Source organism: Podarcis pityusensis (genome assembly GCF_964106645.2).
Source record: "Podarcis pityusensis genome assembly, chromosome: 2".
NCBI classification, from domain to species: Eukaryota; Metazoa; Chordata; class Lepidosauria; order Squamata; family Lacertidae; genus Podarcis; species Podarcis pityusensis.
Window position 1 is genome coordinate 81381165 of NC_138029.1, and position 23736 is coordinate 81404900.

Consider the following 23736-nt stretch of genomic DNA (forward strand, 5'->3'; position numbering starts at 1 on the left):
GCTTTTATTTGCACAACTTCCACAAAAATATACTTTAAAAGATTGATTTCAACATTCATTTAAAAAGCTTCCTTCACTTCCATACAGGCATCCTATGTGAACAGCCCGGAGATATTTTGATGGAAGGTGGTATAAAAATCGAATAAATAATGAAAGTAATAATAGTAATAATAGTAATAATAATAATAATAATAATAATAATAATAATAATATAAGCGAGCTTCACTTTAATCAGTTGAGCTTACTCCTGAGTACATATGCATAGGATTGCAGCCTAAAAAATAACTTGCCATATTCATGTTATTCCCAACACAACACTTTTATTACAAGGAAGGTTTTAAAGAATTTATCATGCTCTACATGCCATAAAACAAATTTCTTTGAACTATGCAACAAATTTGTTTAATTAAAAGTATTCAATTCATTCATTATCAGCATTTGTACTTTATTACAGTGCTTCACTACAGTGTTTTATTTAAATATTTTGGGTGTTGTTTTAAAAAAAGGGTGGGATGTACGCTTATTACTAAAACAAACGTACAAATAGTTCCAGGTGAGGTTCCATGGTCTAATATCATCAATGCTTTTTCCTGGAAATCTACTGATTGCAGAGAACTTATTCTAAACAAATATGCTAATCTTGTGGTGGCAATTTAAGTCTTTTAGTCCTCGATAAAGCTAAAATGTTAGGTTTACATTACATTTCCATCATGGCAACAGTGGAGGTCTTAGTTGCTTAAAGAGTGTCCTAAAAGTAATGGGCACTAATCCCCTAACGAGCTCCATCAGTGCAAGCCCTGCACTTGGACTTCTGCTTGCACAATGGGGTTTTCCCCCCCTCTCTTCCCCCCTGAAATTGGCTTGGGTTGGTCTGGAGAATGCCTAGAACAGCACACAGGGGAGGAGAAGGAAAACTGTTCCATCTGAGAAGCTGCAATGCCTGTGCTGATGGGACATTCACCGCAGCACGGTGCTGGATTCCATCCAATATCCTAAGACATAGAGGAGTCTGGAAAAGTCAGTTTTAGCCAGCATGACTGCCAAAAGAAGTTTGGTTTAATTCATTTAAACTGTAGGTCATATTATCGCAAGGACAGAGAAACAAGCAATAACACAATAATTGTTAACTTATCATACAGTACACTTTTAAAACTCCAGCAACTGCTTAGTTCTGATCACTATAAGCTGGACCAATTGAAAACATATTTCAATGCTTCTGAAAGCTTTAGCAAATCTCCAGCAGAAGAAAACTCCGTATCTGGTTGAGCAGTCACCAGGAATACCTTTCTCTGCATCACTGCCGCATGGATTCTGCACATGTATGGTATAGAGTGAGGTAAGAGTTCCGAGTTAATCATAGAGAGAGTGTTACACGACGTAAGAAATGACTCATACTCTTCATTATGAATCCAATACATTTCAAAAGCTTTGCACATCTGGGCTTGCGCATATGAATTGGCGCAGGAAACGAAGAGCTAGTACAGGAGAGAGAATTAGAGTCAAGTGATGTGTGCCAATTAGAATGCAGGCGGCTGCACCTCTATGTGAATGGAAGCAATTTCAAGAGAAGCCCTATATGGCCAAGGGGAGGGACCATAGTTGAGTGGCAGAGGACATGTTTTTCATGTCAAAGGCCCAGGTTTAATGTCCAACAGCTCCAGCTAAAGGGTCTTAGGAAGCAGGACCATACCCAAGACCTTGGAAAACAGTTGCCAGTGCAAGCACTCTGGGGCCAGATGGATCACCATTCTGACCGGGTATACTGCAGCTTCATGTCTGGCATTCAGTCTTGGACAGATTGTTACAGATACAACCACAAGGCAGCAGCCACTCAAGAGTGATTTTATTAGGAATATTTAACAGCGATGCTCAAATAGCAGCCTAGCTAGTGTTTTTGAAATGAAGCAGCATAAAAGGCAACGTCTCACTTTCGGTCAAGCTAACAGAAGCCTGGAACCAGACAAAAACATCTTTAGTAGGGCTGCTTAGCAAAAAAAAAAAGGTTTAAGATATGCTGCTCCAACTGCCTTTCTGCAATTTGGTACAAAGGGAGGGTTTGGGTGATTGTATCTCTGCTTAATAAGCCAAGATAGGAATATGCCTCTTGCTCATGCATGCAAGCAGCAAACGAAACAGGAAGTTTTAACTACAGTATTGACTAGAGTTTTCCATTTAATCACAGTTTTCCCCATCTGGATCAACAGCTTTGGAATAAGGCAGGATATTAAACCAACTTCAAAACAGTGCTTGAATATCCCAGCCTGCTCTGAAATTGATAACTAGTTTCCCAGTTCAGGTTCAACAGGAAACTTGTGCAAAGGAACACAGGAAGCCGACATATACTGAGTCGGGTCAATATTCCACCTAGCTTAGTATTGTTTCTACTGCCAGGCAAAATTTCGGAGAGGAAGTCTCTCCCAGCCCTACCTGGAGATGCCAGGAATTGAACCTGGGACTTTTTGAACACAAAGCAGATGTTCTACCACTGAGCTACAGCCCTTCCCCAATGGATCTGTGGACTCAAGCAGGCAAAAGCCTCTTTTACATGTTTGGTTATTAAACCTCTGAATGTGATCTATCAAGGAATGTCAGAACTTGCAAAAATATTCTTGACTGAAACTCCTGGGCCTACTACACTGTTCCTCAGAAATAAATTCCCCCTGTTCCCATAGGGCCTGCCATTATGTGTAAAATAGTTAACCCTGGCTGAAATTAAGCCGGGACACTTCTAAACCAGTTCAGAATCCTGATTAAAACCAGCTTTTTCCAGTATCTTCTTCACTATTTAGATGCCTGTAATGGAATTATCCAGGCTCAACACCAACATGGCCTGTATCATGTAAGAAAGCCTGCAGCAGAAGCTTCATGTGGCAGATTTACTTTGGTGCCAGAATTACATGCAAACCATCAAAACCTGGTTTCATGGCTGATCTACCTAGAAGTTGGCAATCACACCTCAGTACCGTTATCTGTGCCCTAACACTAGAATAGTATTTCATTGCAGCGAAAGATCACAAATGGCACCAAGATGCACTGGTAATTTCAGAGGCAAATAGAACTACAAGAAATGTTATTTGGGTTATTAAAAACCACAGGCAAGAGAGCTGGGGCAGTAAATGGGGCTGATTAGCAATGTTTGCCACAGAAGACCCAAACCACATGGGCTCTAGTCCAAGTGGCAAGTTATTAGTGTGAAGCTGTATCCCAGGAAGCTCTTCATTTTCAAGAACTTTCACCAAAAGAAGTTTGGTTTTTTAAAAGCCCAAATTATGTTGTATTTGCTTCACACAAAATCACTTACAACAGTGATGTCCATGCACTTTGTAGCCTCACTGGCAACCATTCTACCATATCACATGTAAGATCAAAGGTAGGGAGCCTTCGATCTGTGAGCCAAATTCACACCACAGTATCATTTCCCCCAAACCACACCCACCTGCTCCACATCCAACGCTATGTGTACATCAGGTGTGGAGCAGGGACGATGCTGCTGGATCAGCTGTTCGACTGAGTTCCCCATAGGAAACTTGATCACTCAGCCAATCTCTACAGAAAACAGGGGTGCCAGCCTTATGTTCAGACTGCCCTAGTCCCTTGAGCTGTGGTTCCAACGTGCCCAACAACTAGCTGGCTGTAAGGCGCTTCAAAAGCAGTGCACTACGGACTTGGACAGATAGGTGGGGTAACTCACCTGTCAATCATGTGACATAACGATAACAGAGATTTACAAGTGTGTTGATTCACAGGGGTGGGAAAGAATAAGGATCTCTCCTGCTGGGCCAAAAAGGTCCCACACTCCTGTGTTAGGTGGTTAACTTTTATAACCTTCTAATCGTTCCATTAAGTTTTACAACCTTCTAAGATTTTTATTAGGACCTTAATTTATGCAAATATATCCAAATGGCTGCTCCACCCCAACCCTGCTCTAGCTGCCATAGTATTCATTTGAATCTCAAACATCTTGTCTTCCAGATGACGTATAAGTGGCTATTTTTCATAGCAGGGTGGTGTTCTTGGAAACTGCCTCAAATTAAAAGCTATCATAGTCTTTTAAAACCACCAGAGGGCACTCCTGAAGCCAAAGAAAAACATATTATCCATAATCAGCCCCTGCTCTGATTTCAGTTAAATTTCAGTTAAAATACACTACAGACAAACATGTAATTCTAAGGTACTATATATACGTAACCAGCAAGATTATTGGAAAGAAAACACATACAAGAGACCGGGAGAGTCAGAACAGAAGAGGAAGTGATATAAAAGTCTCATTTGTAGATTAGGAGGGTTGTCACACAACTAGCCTATAATTTATGCCCTCTCACTACCAACAACCTCCCCCTCCTTACATACCAATACACCGCTTCAGAAAAACGTTGGGTTCAAACAGGGTTAAGGAACAGAAATGTCTGGATAGTCTGCCTCTTCTATAAGGGCTTCACTTTTGAGCTGTAGATAGGCTCTGGCTTTACCACCACCACTTTTCAGTTTCTGAAGTCCTTGTAGTACATGACTCCATGCATTAAAGCAGACAGTACCCTCTTCACATTTGAATTGTGCGACGGAGACATCACATGGTGACCAGGAAGTGGGAGTGCACCAACACATAGATCTGAATGTCTGCATTGAGGAGACCTATGCATGAGCAGCTACTGTGTGTAGTCTTCCACATGACCTGCACTTCTGATAACGCTGGAGCCCTGACCTCTTTGGAGCCTACATATGAGCAACTGCTTCTTCAGCCAAACCATGGAAGGCCCTAAAGGGCCATAGGTTAGCCACCTCTTAGGTTAGACTATATTGGCCAAGATGAACCAATGGTCAACGCTGCACAAGTTGCACACTCTTTCTTGCCAAAATACAAGGTGAGCCTTGCAGTTTTTACAGAGCAAAAAGTCATACTTTTTATATCACCTCATGATAAATGATTTGGTGGAGGGGGGTGGGGGGAGCAGCAAATCAGTACGTCTGACTAGTGCTTATTTCAGAAGTTTAACTTGAAGCCTCACACAAACAGCAGCATAAATTTTGTTTGCAAAAAGGTTGACAAACCTAAACAGTTTGGGAACGCTGAACTTGACAGCACTTAGGTGTAGGAAATCAATAAGTAAGATTAGCTAAACAAAAACTGGTTTTAAAGCATCTATAATTCCAGTCTCTCCAGCATGAAATTTGGTGGGGGTAGGGAACACATGTGAAATTTGAGAACAAAATATTACCTGAAAAGCAAGGGCAACAGTAGACCCCATTCAGAAAGCTGGGTGGCAAGGCAACCGCTATTCACTCTCAAGAAAGGAATTCTCTGTGGAAAATGGCCTACTGTAAGATTGCATTTTAAACAGCATAGCGCAGCTATAAAAACTGTTCAACTGCTACAACATGAGGCCAATACCCTAAGGAAAATGCTATTTGCCATTAATAATTACAGTTCCCAACATTTTCATCTTTGATGGTTATCTGAAAATTGCCTCATACAGAAGACAGAGCTTCAAAACCACTCACATAGAGTTCTTTCTATGAAGAACTGGGCAAAGCCTGCAATTTACGAAAAGGCTACAGTACATTATATCCAAACTTAAGCAGTTACTAGCATTTCCCATGCTGAAAGGTTGCTATAAAACAGGATAAGGATTGACACATTTTAAAAATTTGGCAACTTTCTCCTTCAGTATTGATTTATTTAATAAAATGTATATACTGCTTGACTGTAAAAACAAAAAAAAAAAAACAAAAACAAAACCCACTTCAAAGCTAGTTATATGTATTAGAAGAGATGTAGCTTTGTGTTCAAACATATTCAGCTGAGAAGCCAAGAAATCAGTGGGAGTCCTCAGGCAAGTAACTATTTCCTCAACTATCTTCAGTTTAGCTCAAGAGTGAGCAACCTGTGGTGCTCAAGTTGTTGTTAGAGCACCTTTTCCCTCAGTTCTATGGGTGAGAGCCATTGATGCCACCGGTTTCTAGAAACTCCTGGTGGACTAAGGAAACCCAAACTGAGAACAGTAGTTCTCCACACCCCATTCTCATTGATGCCACCATGCTGGAAGCATGAATACTTAAAAAAAAAAAAAAAACAAATCATTGGCGGCATCTGGTATGTAAGATCTCCTACTGTGCACAAGATTATAAACATGCTTTTATTATACAAACAGTGAGAACCACTATTGTTGAAAAGGAATATACAAATATTACTTTAAAATAAATAAAATCTGCCAAAGGGTTCCCTGCCTTTGTCTTGCTTCATTCTCCCTCATTAGGCCTGGTCTCGCCATCTCAGCAGAATCCTTATCTCTTCCCATCCTTGCTCACCTCACAGGCTGTAATACCCATTGAGCAAAAGCCAGATCGGCACAGTAGTGACTGGGCTGCCCTTGTGTAAACCTTGAAGCCAGCTCCCCGTCTCCCTCCCAGAGCAAATGTTTAAGAGTAAAAACTAGCATCCAGAAAATGTAAACTAAAGCCCGAAGTATTTGAACATGTAGCCAGTTGAAAAAACAAAATGGCAGTGTGCCTAAAGCAAGAGACAATCCGCATTCGGTCCAGAACCACGGATGTGAATCCACTGAGAAACTAAATTTAGAAATTGGAAAGGGCTCGTATTGAGCTTGTGAACAAAACTGCTGGACGGAATGAGGAAAACCCTGGAGTCAACTTCCTTTTGTCGTGGGAAAGATTCCACTCACTGGACCTTACCTCAGTATTGAAAATGGCCTCCAACCAGCAAGAATCTTAAGCAGACAGGTGTGGGTGAATAGAAGTAGGGGCACAACGCTGTAGTAGATATTTATTTTAATTTAAAAGAGGAACTGTGCTTTCTGAATATACTATGCTGGCAAGTATATTCAAGAGTGTTGGATTCCTGGGAGTGGTAGGGCCTGTGTGTGAGGAGCATAGCTGTCAACGTTTCCCTTTTCTTGCGAGGAATCCTATTCGGAATAAGGGAATTTCCCTTAAAAAAGGGAACAGTTGACAGCTATGGCAATGCCACCTGCCCTTTAAATCCTGTTTCTTAATTCTGTGATAGGCCAGTTGTTCTGTAGGAGAAAGATGCTCTGCATATGCAGAGAGGCATATTTAAATATTCTTGCTGGCTACTAAAAATAAAAAATGGCTACAAAGCCCAGCTACTTCTGTGTACTGGTGTACGAATCCCACCACCTGGAGCCCCATCCACAGAACCATTTTACCTCATTTGGAAAGGATTCACCTGACTGAAACTTGTATGATTTTTGCCTTCAGAAATAGAGGTTATTCTTTGTCCATTAAAGAATTACTGGCGCAAGGGCATTTTTCAAAGTTTAATAACAGATTTAAGTATTTTTAAAATCGGCACGTAATTTTAAACAGGATTAGTGTAAAAATATTGACAAAGTGGGATGAGGAAACTAAAACGTGAAAATTTTTTTATGAAACTTTAAAAAATATAGCGACTATGCTTTGACATCAAGTTTTTATTAACTAGCAGGTCATTTTGTCTTCTACGCTTTACCCTCAGAGCAACAGCTAATGAAGGAAATCAAGAGAATTGTTAAACCTTCTTCTCAGATTAGAAGGAATGGAATACCCTGAGCTTTGCTACGAGAAAATAAACTAAATTTAATAAAATGCCACTTAAAAATGCTCACTGCTTTAGAGGCCCCTTCATATTTTAATTTTCAAAAGATGGTTCTACTTTTCCTCATAGCTGCATTTTTCTGATGTACAATGTTATCACTTAGTTTTTAGCTCCCCACCCAAAGCAACTAGCCTGCTTTTTACTTATACAAAGGAGTTCCTCTTATTAGCAAAAAGCAGACTGTTTTGTGTGGGGGTTTTTTAAAGGAAAATTGCAAGCTACAAGGGCTGGTGAAGGAGAAACAAAGCACACCAGCTCCCCTTAGGAAGCCCACTCACACACCTGGAGGGAATTCCTAGCTGCCAACGGTGACCAGGTGAGTAGCTAATACAAGACTGAATTGTCATAAGTAACATTAAATGAATTATATGTTGAAATTCTGGATTTACTGAATATCAAATATTAAAGGATGCATAATCAATTCTGAAAACATTTCTAATGGAAATGGAAATCAGAATTCATTACTATAGCTCCTATAACCAAAAATTACAGATGCTTTAACATGAGCAGTTAACAGCATGGCAGCCAGGCACAAGAGACACTTAAATGGGTACGGAAGTATTGTGTTTTTCTTTTTTCTTTTAAAATCTAACTGGGTAGCACTATAATTATGGAGGAGGAAGTGACATCACACCTGGAAAACGGAAGTTTGAAAGGAGAATTCTGCAATCCTGGAGAAGATTTTTTTTATAACCCAGTAACTGGAACCGAGAAGTCCACAAAAGAAAGTAGCAGCAGCAGCAGATTAAGTGGCTGAAAAAGACAGGCAGTGAATAGAGTTTTATTCTATAACTACTAGAAGAAAAACCTCAAACACTTCTGCTAGCACAATGAGGATACCATGAAGTACATAAAAAGACAAAACAGTCAAGATATCATGTTAAGCTGAAGCATCTAAAAAGTTAATGGAGTGTGTTTAGAAATGGAAACGGCTACAGATTTTCTTCAAAGGAGAAAAATGAATTTGCACTAATGTATAAGATCAAGTAGACAGATGTTTGCAGCAGACTGTTAAGTTTCAATAAGAGTACATAACCAAAATTAATAATCAGACGGCAATGGAGGGGGAGAAAATGTAAATTGCACGTTATGAGATCATGACAAGCAAAGTTCATTGTGAACCCCAAAAGCCCAGAGCCTGACAGCTTGGAGCAATTTCTCAAGGAATGACTGCACTTTTCATAAAGCCTAAGGATATTTAATCCCATTTTCCATGCCAAAAATCTGCACTCTATACTTCAAAAGCCTTTTTTTTATCATTTCCACTAGAAATGAGTTTTAAAAAGAAACCTAGATAAATTCTTCACATAGGTTAGTAAAACTGAAACGCTGTTTCGTTTAAAAAAAGTGAGAGCTGAATGAGCAACACAACCCTGTTCTTAAAAATTAGACATTATCTCCTCATAGTTACAACTAAAAAGGCCCTGAGACTAAAAATACTCATGAGCAAAAAGGCCTCAAAGATGCTATTGTCTTCAGAATCTCCACTTCTACACTGATGAGTGAGCAAATGTTATTTAACTAAGAGCAGGAAGAGATGGTCACATTCACTATACAATTCCCTACAAAGAATTTTTTTGGGGGGTGGGGAGAACAGAGTCTTTCTTGCTCACTCCAGGCTCATCTATTCTACATTAACTCTTCCCTATCACTTTGCATTTTCCTTATCTGACATTTTTCCTGCATCAATTACAGCAGAATCAGACTATTAGAGCACTCATCTAGGCTGACCCCTTTACTTGGTTCTATTTCAGGCTTCAGGAAACAGGCTACACGTTTTGTATGTTGCTTCATATAAAGTACTCCCTGTACATACAGAACTATGTCAAGGAGGGCTCTAGGCAAGTGTTCTCTCTTGTCATACTAGCTTGTTATGCACACTGAGATTTCTCAATGTGTGATCAGGGGACAGGACATAGAAAACATGCAACCCTCCACCTGCAGTATGAAATTATACAGTCCAGAAACAGGTACTTTGTGTCAGTGCTCTCGATAATTTACGTTTGCTCCTGGATTACAAATCCACAGGACAGAAATTGTCAACTGAGTGTTATACACAACATCTCTTAGAGCCATTTCCAGCTATGACAAGATAAAACAATGCTGGGATAATGTGCATGCTGCACATACAGCAACCATATATAAACCTTTATAAACAAAGCTACATACTCTACTCTCAAGCTTACACCTAAAGTAAGACAGGGTCACCAATCTTTTGGGACCAGTGAGCACATCTGGAATTTTAAGAAAGTGCCACAGGTTGCCAGCGAAAAGATGGGGTGTATAACCTAACACAAAATGGCTGCTTTGAGGGTGTGGTTCAACACAAAATGGCTGCTACGTCTAAAAAAGGAGAGTCAGGACCACAAAATGCTGTGGGCCTGCTCCCACCCCATAAAAAAGCACCTACATGAGCCGCCGCACTTGCTCAGTTTTTGCACCTCTCCTCTGTTCAGTACAGGGGGAGTGGGTGTCCAATCCTGGCATCCAATGAAATGTGGGTATGAACATGTTCACTGTGGGGGAGGCTGATTCAGTACAAACAAGAACTGAACAAGAATAGCAAACTTACACACTGTAGTTTTTTGAGGCGATATTTACGTTTCATAGGCACCACAGGGTGTACTGGTAGGCACACTTGCACCCAGGGGCACCCACTGCAGGAAGACATAATGGAAGGGCAATGTATGGGAATTGTAGAAAGTGAGAGTTCAGTTAAAGAATGATAGGATGAACAATACCTCTTCATCCCTTCTTTCTTTAACTGCATTTAAATACTAAAAATGGAAGAATGGCAGAGTTCCAATGGAGCAACAAGAAAGATAAAAAACAGAGCACAGTGGGGAAATCAATACTGTAGCACTGAATTTACAGGGGACAGTGTTATCAGGGGAGTCAAGACAGCAAGAGAGGAACATGCACAACAAACAAGTGGAAGAATGCATACATTTGAAAGTTAAATTGAATGCAAGATGAGAGAGAGCCAATGTATGTAACAGAAGACAGGAAGTAAAATCATCATGACGAGGATAGATTAGTTGAGCTGAAGAAAGAGAATACATAATTGAGCAACCTTCACATGAAAACCTACTGGACAAAAACTAAGTTACCATCAAGCAACTGTAGGAGATGCTGGAATCTGTCCAATAGGAAACACCTTGTCTTCTGTGAATCAGATGCAACAGTAGCCTCTCTCAATGTGTGGAGATGAAAGTAGAAAAAGGTGTCCAACCTCCTTGTGTTCATAATGAGGGAAAATGTTGCACTAGTTCCATCCACCCACAAGTGATTTTGATTTTAAAATACATCTAGATTTTAGAGTAGGAGTATGGAAAAGAGGTCGACAAATAGACAGCGGACCAAGTGCCAAGATTGTTGTGAAGCAGGCCAAACTAGGTAGCCAGTGCTTAATTCAAAAAAGCACTTCTTTTGTTTTTAAGAAACTGTGTTTACTTGGGAACATTTAACATTGATTAGCTATGCCTAAACTATTAAGAAATCCACTATTGCTTTGTAAATTTAAGAGCCTAGTGGACCACAGGGATTCCCAGGAGGCAGAAAGCTAAGAATTCAGCCCATTCTTGCCTCAGAAAACTGACAATGAATAAAAATTAGGTTATCTTATAAGCTGAGGCCTTATTTATGGATTTTAAAAAAAAATATCTAAGGTCTTAAAAATGACTCAACAACTAACCAGAGAGGTCATGAGTGAATCTCATTTCCTCTGTCCTACTTACTGGCTAACATGAACAAAATAATAACAGAAACTATTATTAGTTTTCTCTTTTCTCCTGCAAAGACATGTAAAGAAATGTTCTTAATCTTATTGGTTTGTTCATATTCTTACATTAATGTAAGTACCACATATTTTAACATTGTGTATGTTTAGAGCTGTATGTTTTGGGTGTTTTAAATTGCTTTTAGAGGATCTATGTTAATATAATAAAATTTGCTTTGTATTGAATATAACTTCCTAATGTGACAGTTGAGTATACATGTTACATGGGTACCAATACCCAATAACAACGCTACAAAACAAGACAATATTTTTAAAGTTTAAAAAGTGTCATCTATGACAATAAAGCTAATGGTTTTTAATGACTTTTTTAAAAAGCAGATGGATGGGGATAAAATTTGCTAACAGCACAGAACAGACAGCCATTATTTGTTTTTGTTCATATAAAGATAAAGAGGGAAACAATGCAAGGGAAACAATGAGCGCTAGAACAGGAGAAACTGGAATGGAGCTGGAGAGTAGGAACTCATGCATTCTGAGACTTCATGACTGCATTCACATAAACTATAATGATTAGTTTATCAAGAACACACAGATGGCCCCCATTTTGCTTCTCCCCTAGCAGGAACCACAAATCACAATTCCTGGCTTGGTGTTCCATCTAAATCATGACTGTGGTTTGTTTCACTCTAAGCTAACACTGCTGAGAAGCTAAAGTCTGCTCTTGGCTTCCCATTGCTCCTCAGTTCAGATATAACTCTTAGCCAGAGATCTTCTGATTGGAAAGGAGCACCGTAGGCACAATCTTCACATTAACAGTAATCCACCAGCTATAGTTTACTGTTATTTGCAACTGTCTGAAACTAAGGCAAATTGAGAATCTTTTTTTATCCCAAGAAGACCACAAGTGTATTGGTGTGATAAAGATTAAAAAAAAAAAAATCTTTGATGAACTGTGATTGATGTAACTCTACCAGAATGAATGGGACAGTCCAATAGCATTCTGAAAGGTAACAGTAGAACCCTGTTTTGAATAGTGTCTCTGATTTTGGTCTATCTATTCAAGAAGACTTAATTCAAACCACTACATATGGCAAAAAGCTCCAGTGATGGTAATAAACACTTGATTACAAGAAGCTGAAGTAGTTATGCCTGTTTAGCCTGTTCAAAAGGAGGAAGAGAGCAAATGAGCACATAAGCCTTAATGTCAAACCAACAGAAGATATTTCTAGAAATAACTACACAGGTTAAATAGTACCTACTGCAGATACAAATCAATGGTTGTAAAACTACCCATTAATAAATTTATATTAGAAATCAAGTCAAGGCTACCCAGCTACCACGTTTATAAAATTCTGCCTGTCTTTCTAAAATAATAACAAAGAACTTTAAAAGAACAGTGAAATCCATGTGTGATTAGTTTTAATCAGGTGCCTCATTTGTGAAACAATGGGGCACAGGTGGAGGGTGAATGAGAATGTGCTTGTATAAGCCTGAGGCGGTTGGTACCCCAAATATTGAAAATATTAATTTGTATTATTCTTCCTATTATTGGGCATCTGGAAAACATGGTATGCCATGGTACCTTGTGTGGTATAAATAATTCAACAATGCTATTTTAGGAGCTTACATTATGGGTTGAAACTAAACTTGTAATTGGCCAAGTTTCACTTCTGTTGGAAGAGGAGAGGAAAGAGATGTTTTGCTGATCCCTCCTTCACCTTGCAGCTTCCTGAAAATCTGCACAGGTTGGTTGGGGAGCACTATGAGAGGCATCACATCCGTGAACACAGGTCCCAATATGTAAAATTGTGATATGAAAAGCTGCCTAAGGGATGAAGTAGATATGGCCTGGGGAGCATGTTTTTTACTGGGGAAAGCTGGGTCCCTGCAGTGAGGCAAGCACAGGAAGGCAATGTGAGGGGAAATCCAGCTCCCCTGATGCATGTACACCCCTTTTGTTGCAAAAGAACTTCCCACCACCCTGGCGCCCGCGCGCTCTCTCTCTCTCTCTCTCTCTCTGTGTGTAGTGAATAGGACAGACGCACAAACAACATGCCTCTATTACATCTAGTTCAGCCTGCAAATTATCACCATACTAATGGTCAGAAACAATCTTCCCTTCATCAGGTTTGCTACTGAGGTTTGGACTTCTTTTTGCCCATCTTTGCTCCAAGTAGCTTACCTCACCGCTCTGAAACATCTGGATTGTTTCCCCCTCGTGTCCAGGCAGAAAGAAAGAGGAGTAAATGCAAGAGGCTGGTGGACACTGGGACACAGCTATTTGGCCATTAAAATATGTAACAGGACAGCTACTTAAGAAAAATTTGCCCCACCACAAGCATAATCTGTGAGGCACAGATTATAGCGAGGCACTTACAATTAGCATTTGTGCTGAATCACCCTTTTGCATTTGGGATTGTTACTCACCTTTTCTTCACAAACATGGACTAAACGGCTTTATTTTTTAAATAAGTAACTCACATTTAATACAAAGTGAAAGCAAGACCAGCAACTAGCATGCAGATTTGTAGCCTAATCTACATGTGATGAGTTTGATGTCATGGCTTATGATACTGCAGGTTGAAGCAGGCCAAGCTGCTTTTGTTCCTTACAAGACTTTCTTTTTTAAATGAGCATGAAAAGTTGAATATATATGATTACTCAAAACAAAGCAAAGGGGGAGAAATAAATAAATAAAAACTTCCAAAACTCCCAGTGCTGAATCAGCCTTGAATCTTAGGCTGCAATCCTAAACAAACTTACTTGGAAGCAAGTTGCAGTGTCACCAAGATAATTTATGTTCAAGACAACCTAGTAGGATCTGGGTTCTTATTGTGTATGATGGCTTCTTCTCCACCCCTGTTGCTTATTCAACAAACATAAAAGTATTATACAACTGCAACAAATAGTTAGATGGACTTAAAGTTATGCCCTTAAATCTATCTAAATTCCTGCAGCACTTTTTTTGCAAAGATGATAACTTCAGCAGAGGTATCTAGGCGAGAAAGTGACAGAATTCAAGAAAACGAGGAGGTGTTTGATCTCGTTTAAACCATCAACTGTGTTTACCATTTCTTAAACTCTGGTATGCATGTCCCATCAAGTCTAAGGAACCAACAGCACCTCTGAGAGCTGGAAGCTTAAGATCACCACTGTTTCAGATACTGAATTTTCATAAGCCGTACACCAGCACCCAAGCCCTCTGTTCAGGTTTTTCATAAAGTTGTCCAACTGGCAATACCACCACAGGTACAACTTTTGTACTAAACCTTGGTTCTCGAACTTAATCCATTCCAGGAGTCCGTTCGACTCCCAAAACCGTTCGAAAACCAAAGTGCGGCTTCCACTTGAGTGCAGGAGCTTCCTGCACTCAAGTGGAAGCCGCATCGAACATTCAGCTTCCAAAAAACGTTCACAAACTGGAACACTTAATTCCGGGTTTGCGGCGTTCAGGAGCCAATTTGTTCGACAACGAAGCTGTTTGAGAACCAAGGTACCACTGTAAATGTATCTAGTATAGCTGAATACAAATATTTTTTTCTCTTAGAGCTATCAGAAAGAAAGGAAAGGGAAAAAGAGCAAATATTTTCAGAACTGCAGTCATGTTGCTGATGCAGGTGCAGTTTAGTATGATAAAATGAGAACTGAAACAAGAAACACGGTGTGTACATTGCCCATATGAATGGAAAAACTTAAAGAACTCACTTACAGTGAAGCAAGTTCTCAGAGTAGTCCTCTTTTAAGTCTTTGGTGCTACTTTAGAATACCCAACAATATTAGAAGTTGCCCAAATTATGTTTTATTCCTATGCTAGGTTATTTGTTTTAATGTCAGAAATTATATTAAAGTTGTACCTTAAGAGAGGCTAGTGGATGTTCTGGACCAAGTAAACTCCAATGAAATGAAGCCAAATCTTCATCAGGTAGAATGTGATTACCTGGAATATACAATATGCAATGCTTTTAAAAAATATACTATATGTTACTTGTTCTTCATAAACGGTGTCTCGTTTACTTTTTTAAAATATCAAGGCAGTACTTGAAATTAGTGAAGTCTGACAGAGTTGGGGGGAAATAACAATCCTAAATTCAAATTTCACTTGCAGATAATGCAATTAGAAAGACTGAATATGATAATGAGTATTTATAAGGTAACTAATCTACATTTTTTCCTGGTATAATGTCTAATTCAGAAACAATGTTTATCCAAAACTAAGTCCCATATTAATGGGGCTTACTTCCAAGTAATCACATTTAGGATTGCAGCCTTACTTCAGGTACCTCCACATTTCCATGTAAAAGTGATTGGGATAAAAGGTACCAGATTCTGAGTCACTGCTATACAATTAAAAAACAAAAACAAAAACCACACACACAAACCAAGAGGATGAAGAAATGATAAAACAAGTGTGCACAGAAACAGTCCTTCCAATAACACATTCTTAAGATCAGATAAATGTGGACTTCCATGTGTCATTCCACCTACCTAAAAGAGCAGCAAAAATAGGAAACCGATTTGGATTCAGGTCCAGTTGCTTGGCAACTTCATGCATCAGGTATTGGCTTGTCGTGAGGCTTTTTCCATTACGGCTCAGTTTTAGGGCATGGGCACTGAAATAGTAAGGGATGTTGCACAATGCGTAATCTGAATCAAATGCAACCAAGCCATGGAAGCCTTTTTCTCGGCAAAATGAAATTACTTCTTGGTGGTGGTCTTCAATGCTCTGTGCAACCTATGCAAAAAGGGAGAGAGGAAGGGGGAGGAAGAACAGGATACATTAAATGTTAATACCAAACTGTATGAATGTGCTGAAATGTACATTAGCAGCTCATGTTAAAAACAAGTTCTCACGCACTGGAAATGTGCAGCTCCAACTTGATGACAACAACAGGGTATCCTATACCATCCTCAGTCAAACTTTAGTCCTGTTCCGAACAACTGTCCTTCCTTCTCCTAAACACTATAATCAGGGCCAATGAAGATCCCATATTCAAAACAAGTGTGCAGTTTCCCAGTTCAAGATTACTTTCTAACAAGAAGGAGAAGAAAGCTGAAAGCAACTCTTGATTTCACAGTATTCAATTGAGGGAACTAATGAACAGGCCAGACTCCCTATTCTGCTCCCCGCATCCCAAAAGACCTACATAAAAGACACCCATGTTCCCCTGCCAACAACTTTCTGAAACATACCTGTCCCCTTGGGACAGAAATGTATTTACAAGACAACACACATCCCATCTGAACTGTTTTCAACTCTTTTACAGGCTTATCAGGTCTCACCTTGGTTTTTGGCAGATCAGCAAGAGTCCATCCCTCCTGTGGTGTGGCATACCGTATTTTTCCGTCTATAAGATGCCCCCATGTATAAGACTATTTTGGGGGACTCAGATTTAAGAAAATGGCCTTGGCACTATCCATTTATAAGATGTCCCCTAATTTCTGACATAATTTATTAGGGGGGAAACCTAGTCTTATACATGGAAAAATACGGTATATATTTTTCCTTCTGGAGGTTAAAAGCCTGGAACTGGGACTAAGATCATCATCTGTCAAGGACCAGGACAAACTGCCCATATTCACAGCCATGTATCTCTGAAATATCAAAGTCCATCACCAAGATGCAAAAATAAAATAAAATTGTAAGCTGCTTTGGGAGCCAATCTTCTTAAAAATATATTTCAATCTCCAACTTTATTTGCCCATGTATTTCAGCAAGTTTCATAGCTTTGCTGGATTTTAGTGGGGGACTTATTTATTTAATACAACTATTTATGTCCAGCTTTTCAAGATTCAAATCTTTCCATGGTAAATTACAAGTAACAAAGATCCATGAATGAAATCATAAGTTTTGCTGGAGTTTCTTTGTCAGTCTGTTTTTTATGATTTTATTGAATCAGGTTTAATTTTTATGCCATTCTGAGTTCTGTTATTATCTTCTAAAATGACTAAATAAAGCAGGATACAATAATAATTAATTATATAATGCAACAAGGATCCCTGATGACTCAGGGATGATTATGATAGCTACTGCAATACCACTAGGACTGATTGATTGAGATTAAGAGATATTTAAATGTAAATCACATTTCCCATTTTGAATTTCATACATGCATGCAAATGCTACAATTGCACACGCTCATCAGTAAGTCAATCTAAGTGAACAAAGTGGGATTTATAGAAGATCATGCTGACAAGTGTCCAAATTTTCCCAGAAGCAATGTTATTGAACAAAATAATGTCTTCCCAGTGTGGAGTATAAATGACCATGCGATAGAATCATAAATATAAATAATCTGAAACTGAACACATAGCTGAGTTTAGGTACATGGACAGCATAAAACAGGACTACAAACTCAGTGGATGATCCTGCTGTCATAGAAGTCTGGTTTGCACATCTTACCAAGCCAAATTACGGTTTAGTAGGAACACACTGGCTCCTAAAATGGCAATAGCCACCATTTGGCTCCTCCCTCCTAAGTCATGGCTAAACCTATGGTTTAGCTTTCTAAGACAAGCTGAGAGCTATAAACCACAGGACAAAACTTGGTTAAAGCTCATAGCTAATATGGAGAGCTAAAACACAAGGCCAAGTTTAGTCAAAATGCTAAGCCATGTCATGGCTTAGTGCAGCGCAGCAGAACAAGCAGAAAGTATCTGCAATCTCTTCTCCCAGAGCTCAAGCATCCAAGCTAACCCACAGTCTGGCTTAGCATTTTATAATGGAGATGGCTCTATGCTGTTTGAACTCCCATCAGTTCCAGCCAGCATGGCCAATGGGTCAGGGCCTGTACAACTTACTGTCAAACAACATCTGAAGGTCCTGTGATCTTCCGGTAAAGGGGGTCTTACAGGGAATAAATGTAATTAATTAATTAATTAATTAATTAATGATGCTAGCAATCAGAGTAGTAAATACAGGACTTGACTTGATAAGATGTCTAGCTTATGAACCTTGAGGCAGTAATGGGTTGGACAAGGGACAAAAAACTTAAGTGCACTCCAGACAAGGCATTTGTGATCCTAATCAGGAAGGAGACAGACTATGCAATAGGATTCAAGCTGTTTTGGACAGGGTTGTGCATTTGAAAACATCAAGTTCTGAGTTTGGGAGTGCTGGATGACTAGGTGACAGCAGTGGTCAGCTTAGACTCGTGCATGAACCTTGTCCATTCCTGGCTACAGGAACTCATGCCTTTGTTACATCAAGGTTTAGCAAATGCACTGCCTACCACAGCCATTCCCAGTCAAATTTAAAGTGCTGGTTTTAGCCTTTAAAGCCAGGATGGGGAGCCTTTGGCCCTCCAGATGTTGCTGAACTACAACTCCCATCAGCCACGGAAGCATGGCTAATAGCCAGGTATGGTGGAAGCTGTAGTTCAGCAACCTATGGAGAGCCAAAAGTTTCCCACACTTGCCTTAAGCATAACTGGGCCAATTATTCAAAGGACCACCTGCACCCATACCAACCTGCCTGCACCTTAAGATCAATAATAAGGGCTCTTGTTGTTTATCTGCTACTAAGTTGGTGGGTACAAGGGACAGGGCTTTCTCTGTGGTGGCCCCACAACTTTAGAAGACACTGCCAATTGACCTACCTCTATAAAGCTACTACATTTCAGGTCTTCAGAAAGGCTTTGAAGATCCAGTTATTTTCATGGGCTGATCTAAAAGTGTCACTCTATGCTGCCACTGAGTTTCCTTGGCCAATGGTCTTATGGAAAATGTTTCATCTTATTATTATTGCTGGTTTTCTTAATGTTATATTGCATTCAATTTTATTATCACTGGAATAGTTTTACTCAAAAGGTAAAAGGTAAAGGGACCCCTGACCATTAGGTCCAGTCGTGACCGACTCTGGGGTTGCGGCGCTCATCTCGCTTTATTGGCCAAGGGAGCCAGCATACAGCTTCCAGGTCATGTGGCCAGCATGACTAAGCCGCTTCTGGTGAACCAGAGCAGCGCACGGAAACGCCGTTTACCTACCCACCGGAGCAGTACCCATTTATCTACTTGCACTTTGACATGCTTTCGAACTGCTAGGTTGGCAGGAGCAGGGACCGAGCAACGGGAGCTCACCCCGTCATGGGGATTCGAACCGCTGACCTTCTGATCAGCAAGTCCTAGGCTCTGTGGTTAACCCACAGCGCCACCCGCCTATAAATTTTTAAATAAATACTTGTGGGATCACCTCCTCCCAAACCATCCAGCTTCCTCAGATCAGGAAGGGTCCTTCTCTGCATCCTAACTAGAATGGAGGCTCAGTAGATGGCACAAAAGAAGCAAAGATCACCAGTGTTGAAGCAATGATTCTTCAACATTAACTTTGTTGGACTGGTTGGATGCCTGGGTATCGTCTTCCAAGGCAACTACTCTATTCCCAACTTAAAAATGGAAAGTGTAAATCTGGTGGTCAACAAAAGAGGTTTAAAGATGCTTTCAAGGCAAATCTTTAAAAATGTAGCATAAACATCGACAATTGGGAAACACTGGCTTGCGAGCACTCAAATTGGAGAACAGCCATTACCAAAGGTGTCATGAACTTTGAAGATGAACTCAGGACCAAACAAGCCAAGAGGAAGGCACGTTTGGCAGCCCCTCACCATGATAAAACTCCCATCCGGAAACCTATGTCCCCACTGTGGAAGGACGTGTGCATCCAGAACTGGCCTCCAGTCACTTACAGACTCACTGTTAAAACCATATCGATGGAAGACAATCTTACTCAGCTATGAGTGATCACCAAAGAAGACCTCTCTGGCTGGATATCACCAGCTGACGAATACATTTTTAACCTGGCAGACTTCTACCTGCCAAACACCTTATATAAAGGTCATGGTTTACCTCTTATCGCTGCCACTGTTATATTTTTAATTTTTTTAATTTTATTTTAGGACCTAGCAAATTTAATTTACTGCAGGTTGCCCCGAGTAGTGCCTATGGTGGATAGGCTATAGATATACAGCATAAAAACTAGAAGCCAGATTTAAAAGTGAAAGGAAGTGTGTAAGCTGAAGAAAACCAACAGGGAGGCAAAATAAAATGGTTTTGGCAGCACATCAAAATACCAAAAAACAGCACACCAGACACACCATCCAGGGTTGGGAGTTCTACAGCCTGAGCATCACAACTTAAAAAGCCCTGGCCCACATCTTAGAAAATCAGAAGGCCACTTATGATGCCTGCAATGAGCAGGCATCCAGGTTCATGAAGGCAGCCCTTCATATCTCTGAAACCAATCACGTTCTGCAATCCAAGTACAACACAGAAGTGCACAAATGGGGACCTATCATTTTTGCATGCAACACACATTTTTCTCAAAGGAAAGCAGTTTACTCACCTGTGGACCCTGCCTACGACACAAACACAATTATTCATGCTTTGGTAACCTCAAGACTAGATTACTGCAATGCACTCTATGTGGGGCTACCCATGGGCCTGGTCCAGAGGCTCCAACTGGCGCAAAAGGCTGTGCCTAGGCTGTTGACCAGGACAGATTATCACCAGCAAATAACTGTGGTGATCAAAAGTTTGCACTGGCTGCCCATACACTACTAGGTCAGGTTCAAGACTTGCATTAATTTACAAGGCCTTTAATAATTTGGGTCCAGGATACCTTAAGACTTATATACCTCAATCCCTTATATTTCAGCAAAGTCACCAAGGTCACTATTAGTGGTCCCCCATGGGTCAGATGCATGACTCATATCCATCAGGAGTTGTGTGTTTGGTACTGTGGTCCCAATTTTATGGACTTCTCTCCCAACTGGTTGAACTTCTGGCACTTCCTGAAAACTTTTATTCCAGCAGTAATTTAAATGAAAATCTGATTTTATAGTTTTAACTGATTTTTACCTTTTCTGAATTGGTATTTATTATATACTGCTTAGAATCAATTGAAGATTGTTTAGATAAATAAAATGAATTTTGTACTTCAGTATCCACACTTGACTATAACATTCCAAATGCAGCCAATATATGCCAAAATAGCAAAGAAAAGTTTGGTGGCAAACCAGACTATGTGTACATGGGTCTGCCAACAAGTAACAGAAAAAAGAAAAAGAGATGTCTGTATTTGCAATGCCTACTGTAAACACTAGAATTAGACTATGAAAATGAAAACTATATTACTCTTTATTAGTATTTGTTCCAGTTTACTTAGTGTCCCTAAATTCTAACTTGTACTGTATTATGCCCTCATAATCTGACTACCCAACTAAAAAGTGCTGTGTATTGACAGAATAGCATGTGCTCTGAATACTGTTTCCCACGCTCCCGATAGTCTACATTTTCCACTGACAATGCAATTTGCTAGTAGAAATACCCACTTGAGATTTCAACATATCAGTGTCATGAATTCCTATTTCATTTGACTTAGCACTACAAGAAACCATTATATATAAACTGTCTTTTAAATGAACTGTCAGCATGACAGAATTCCTAAGTTTCTATAAATTGATCTATTAAAATGTTTCTAGCCCACCTTTTATCCATAATGACATTCAAGACTTTACTCAAAATACCAATCATTAAAAACAAAACAAATATTAAATGGCATATTAAGCAACAATATAGTATCACTAAGCACAGAACAAAACTTCAACATTTATGTATTCAAGGTTCAGTAAAAGCCTTATATATGCAAAACCAGGAAATAAAAAATAGTAAGAATCAAATCATGGTTTGCTATAAAAGTCACTGCTACAATACACTATACAAACTAAAAAACATATTTAAAGATAAAATATTTTTCACTTCAAATGTACTTCTATACACTTCTTTGAGCAAGAATCTTAGGGAATAAAAATAAAGTGGTTTTATTTTTCATATTAGAAAAAAATGCATACTGGTTTAAAGTATTATTAAAAATGTGCAGTAACAGTTGGACTGACACATATTTAAAACAAGCTAAAAAGCAAGGTAACAGAAATTTCAATATGTGAAGAAACACAAATATTTGTTGCACCTTGATAAGAGTTGAACTAGATGACCCTCAGGATCTCTTCCTGCTCAACAATATGAAATAGTCTCTAAAAAGAAATAAAATTCTCAACCTAGATTATTCTTAAATTTAGAACTTGAAGAGATATCACTAGTAAAACCAGAACTTTACCCTCCAACCCATTTTAAAAGGCAGTATCAGCATTCATTGGTATTAAACATCTTTTCAAATCTAAGCAACTCATCCTATGAGGCCTGTAAAAAACAACAACACAGCACAAACTACTTGTGGTAACAAGTTTTTAGACTCAATCCTTTCGTCCTTTATTAGAAATGCATGTCACATCCGATTAAGTTACAGAGGAAAGTGCGGTTGCACTTAACAGCTTTCTGCTTCCATACAGATGAATTTAACAAGCGTACATGAACAGAACAATCTAACTTGTTCATAGGAGTGCTACACTTTCATGTCTGTCATTCCTGTAAGCCAATCATTACACTAGATCTGTCAACTTGCAGGCTTATAAAATTTCTTACCAGTTAAAAATGAAACAAGGGGTGGGACTTCCACTATCAACTTTGTCTGAAGTATCACTGCCTCTCTAAAAATGCAGGATGATTTCTAGGCCTTAAACCTAAGTTTTCAGCAGAAAATCACCCAATCCAAGCCTCTAGTGTTACTTTTCCAGTTTCACTGAGTTAACTTCACTGAAACTTAACTTTTATGAAATACTTTTTAAAACAATAGTAATTTTTCTCTTTCTAGAGAAACTCTCCCCATCCTGAGAAATATCCTTTGTCCCGATTACAGATGTGGTTTAATCTGCCAAAAGGGCAGCACGAAAGCCCAATAACGTTAAGCTCTGGTTCTAGATCTGTGCACGTCTCTGAAGGCCACAAAATATTTGATATGCTATGCAACGGAACTTTAAAAAGTGTACAACTACTTTCTATGTGCTCAATACTTTTCCTTTTCATAAAAATTCAAGCAGAAGAATATCCTGAGGATTATACACTTTTACCTACTTAATTTCTTCTGAAGATAAAATAAACCATAATGAAATAATACTACTGCCTCTTGATATTTGTCTTTACAAGAAAAAAATTAATGAGGTGCTGTCATAAAATGGACATTGATTATTTGACATTAAGTACAGCTTAAAACTATAGGCACTACTCATTTTCAACAGCTGCCAGTTTACATGTACAGTAAGAGAAGTCTAAAACGATTTGAAACCAGAGTATGTTTAACTTGTGTATAGCAGTCATTTTGCAAGAGCTAAACCTAAAGCTAGTTCAAGCTGCAGGTTCTCTTTAAATGTAAATCATATGTTAAAGAACTTGTTGCTTACTTTCATTTTCTTGGCAAACTTGTGTCTAAAGCCCCTCAAACATTTCACTTACAGTTGAGTCAAGATGCAGAAGTGATTGTACTTTTCAAAAACAA

General features: G+C 39.2%; 1 protein-coding gene across 1 annotated transcript in view; it reads right to left on the reverse strand.

The window, feature by feature from the left end:
* Positions 1-23736, reverse strand: part of FAM120A (family with sequence similarity 120 member A) — a 50761-nt gene that overhangs the window by 24643 nt on the left and 2382 nt on the right. The window contains exons 2-3 of the mRNA XM_080996725.1: positions 15837-16083; positions 15206-15288 (exon numbers count right to left, since the gene is read on the reverse strand). Coding sequence (XP_080852851.1) covers positions 15206-15288; positions 15837-16083 — 330 coding nt within the window. The remainder of the gene's footprint in view (positions 1-15205; positions 15289-15836; positions 16084-23736) is intronic.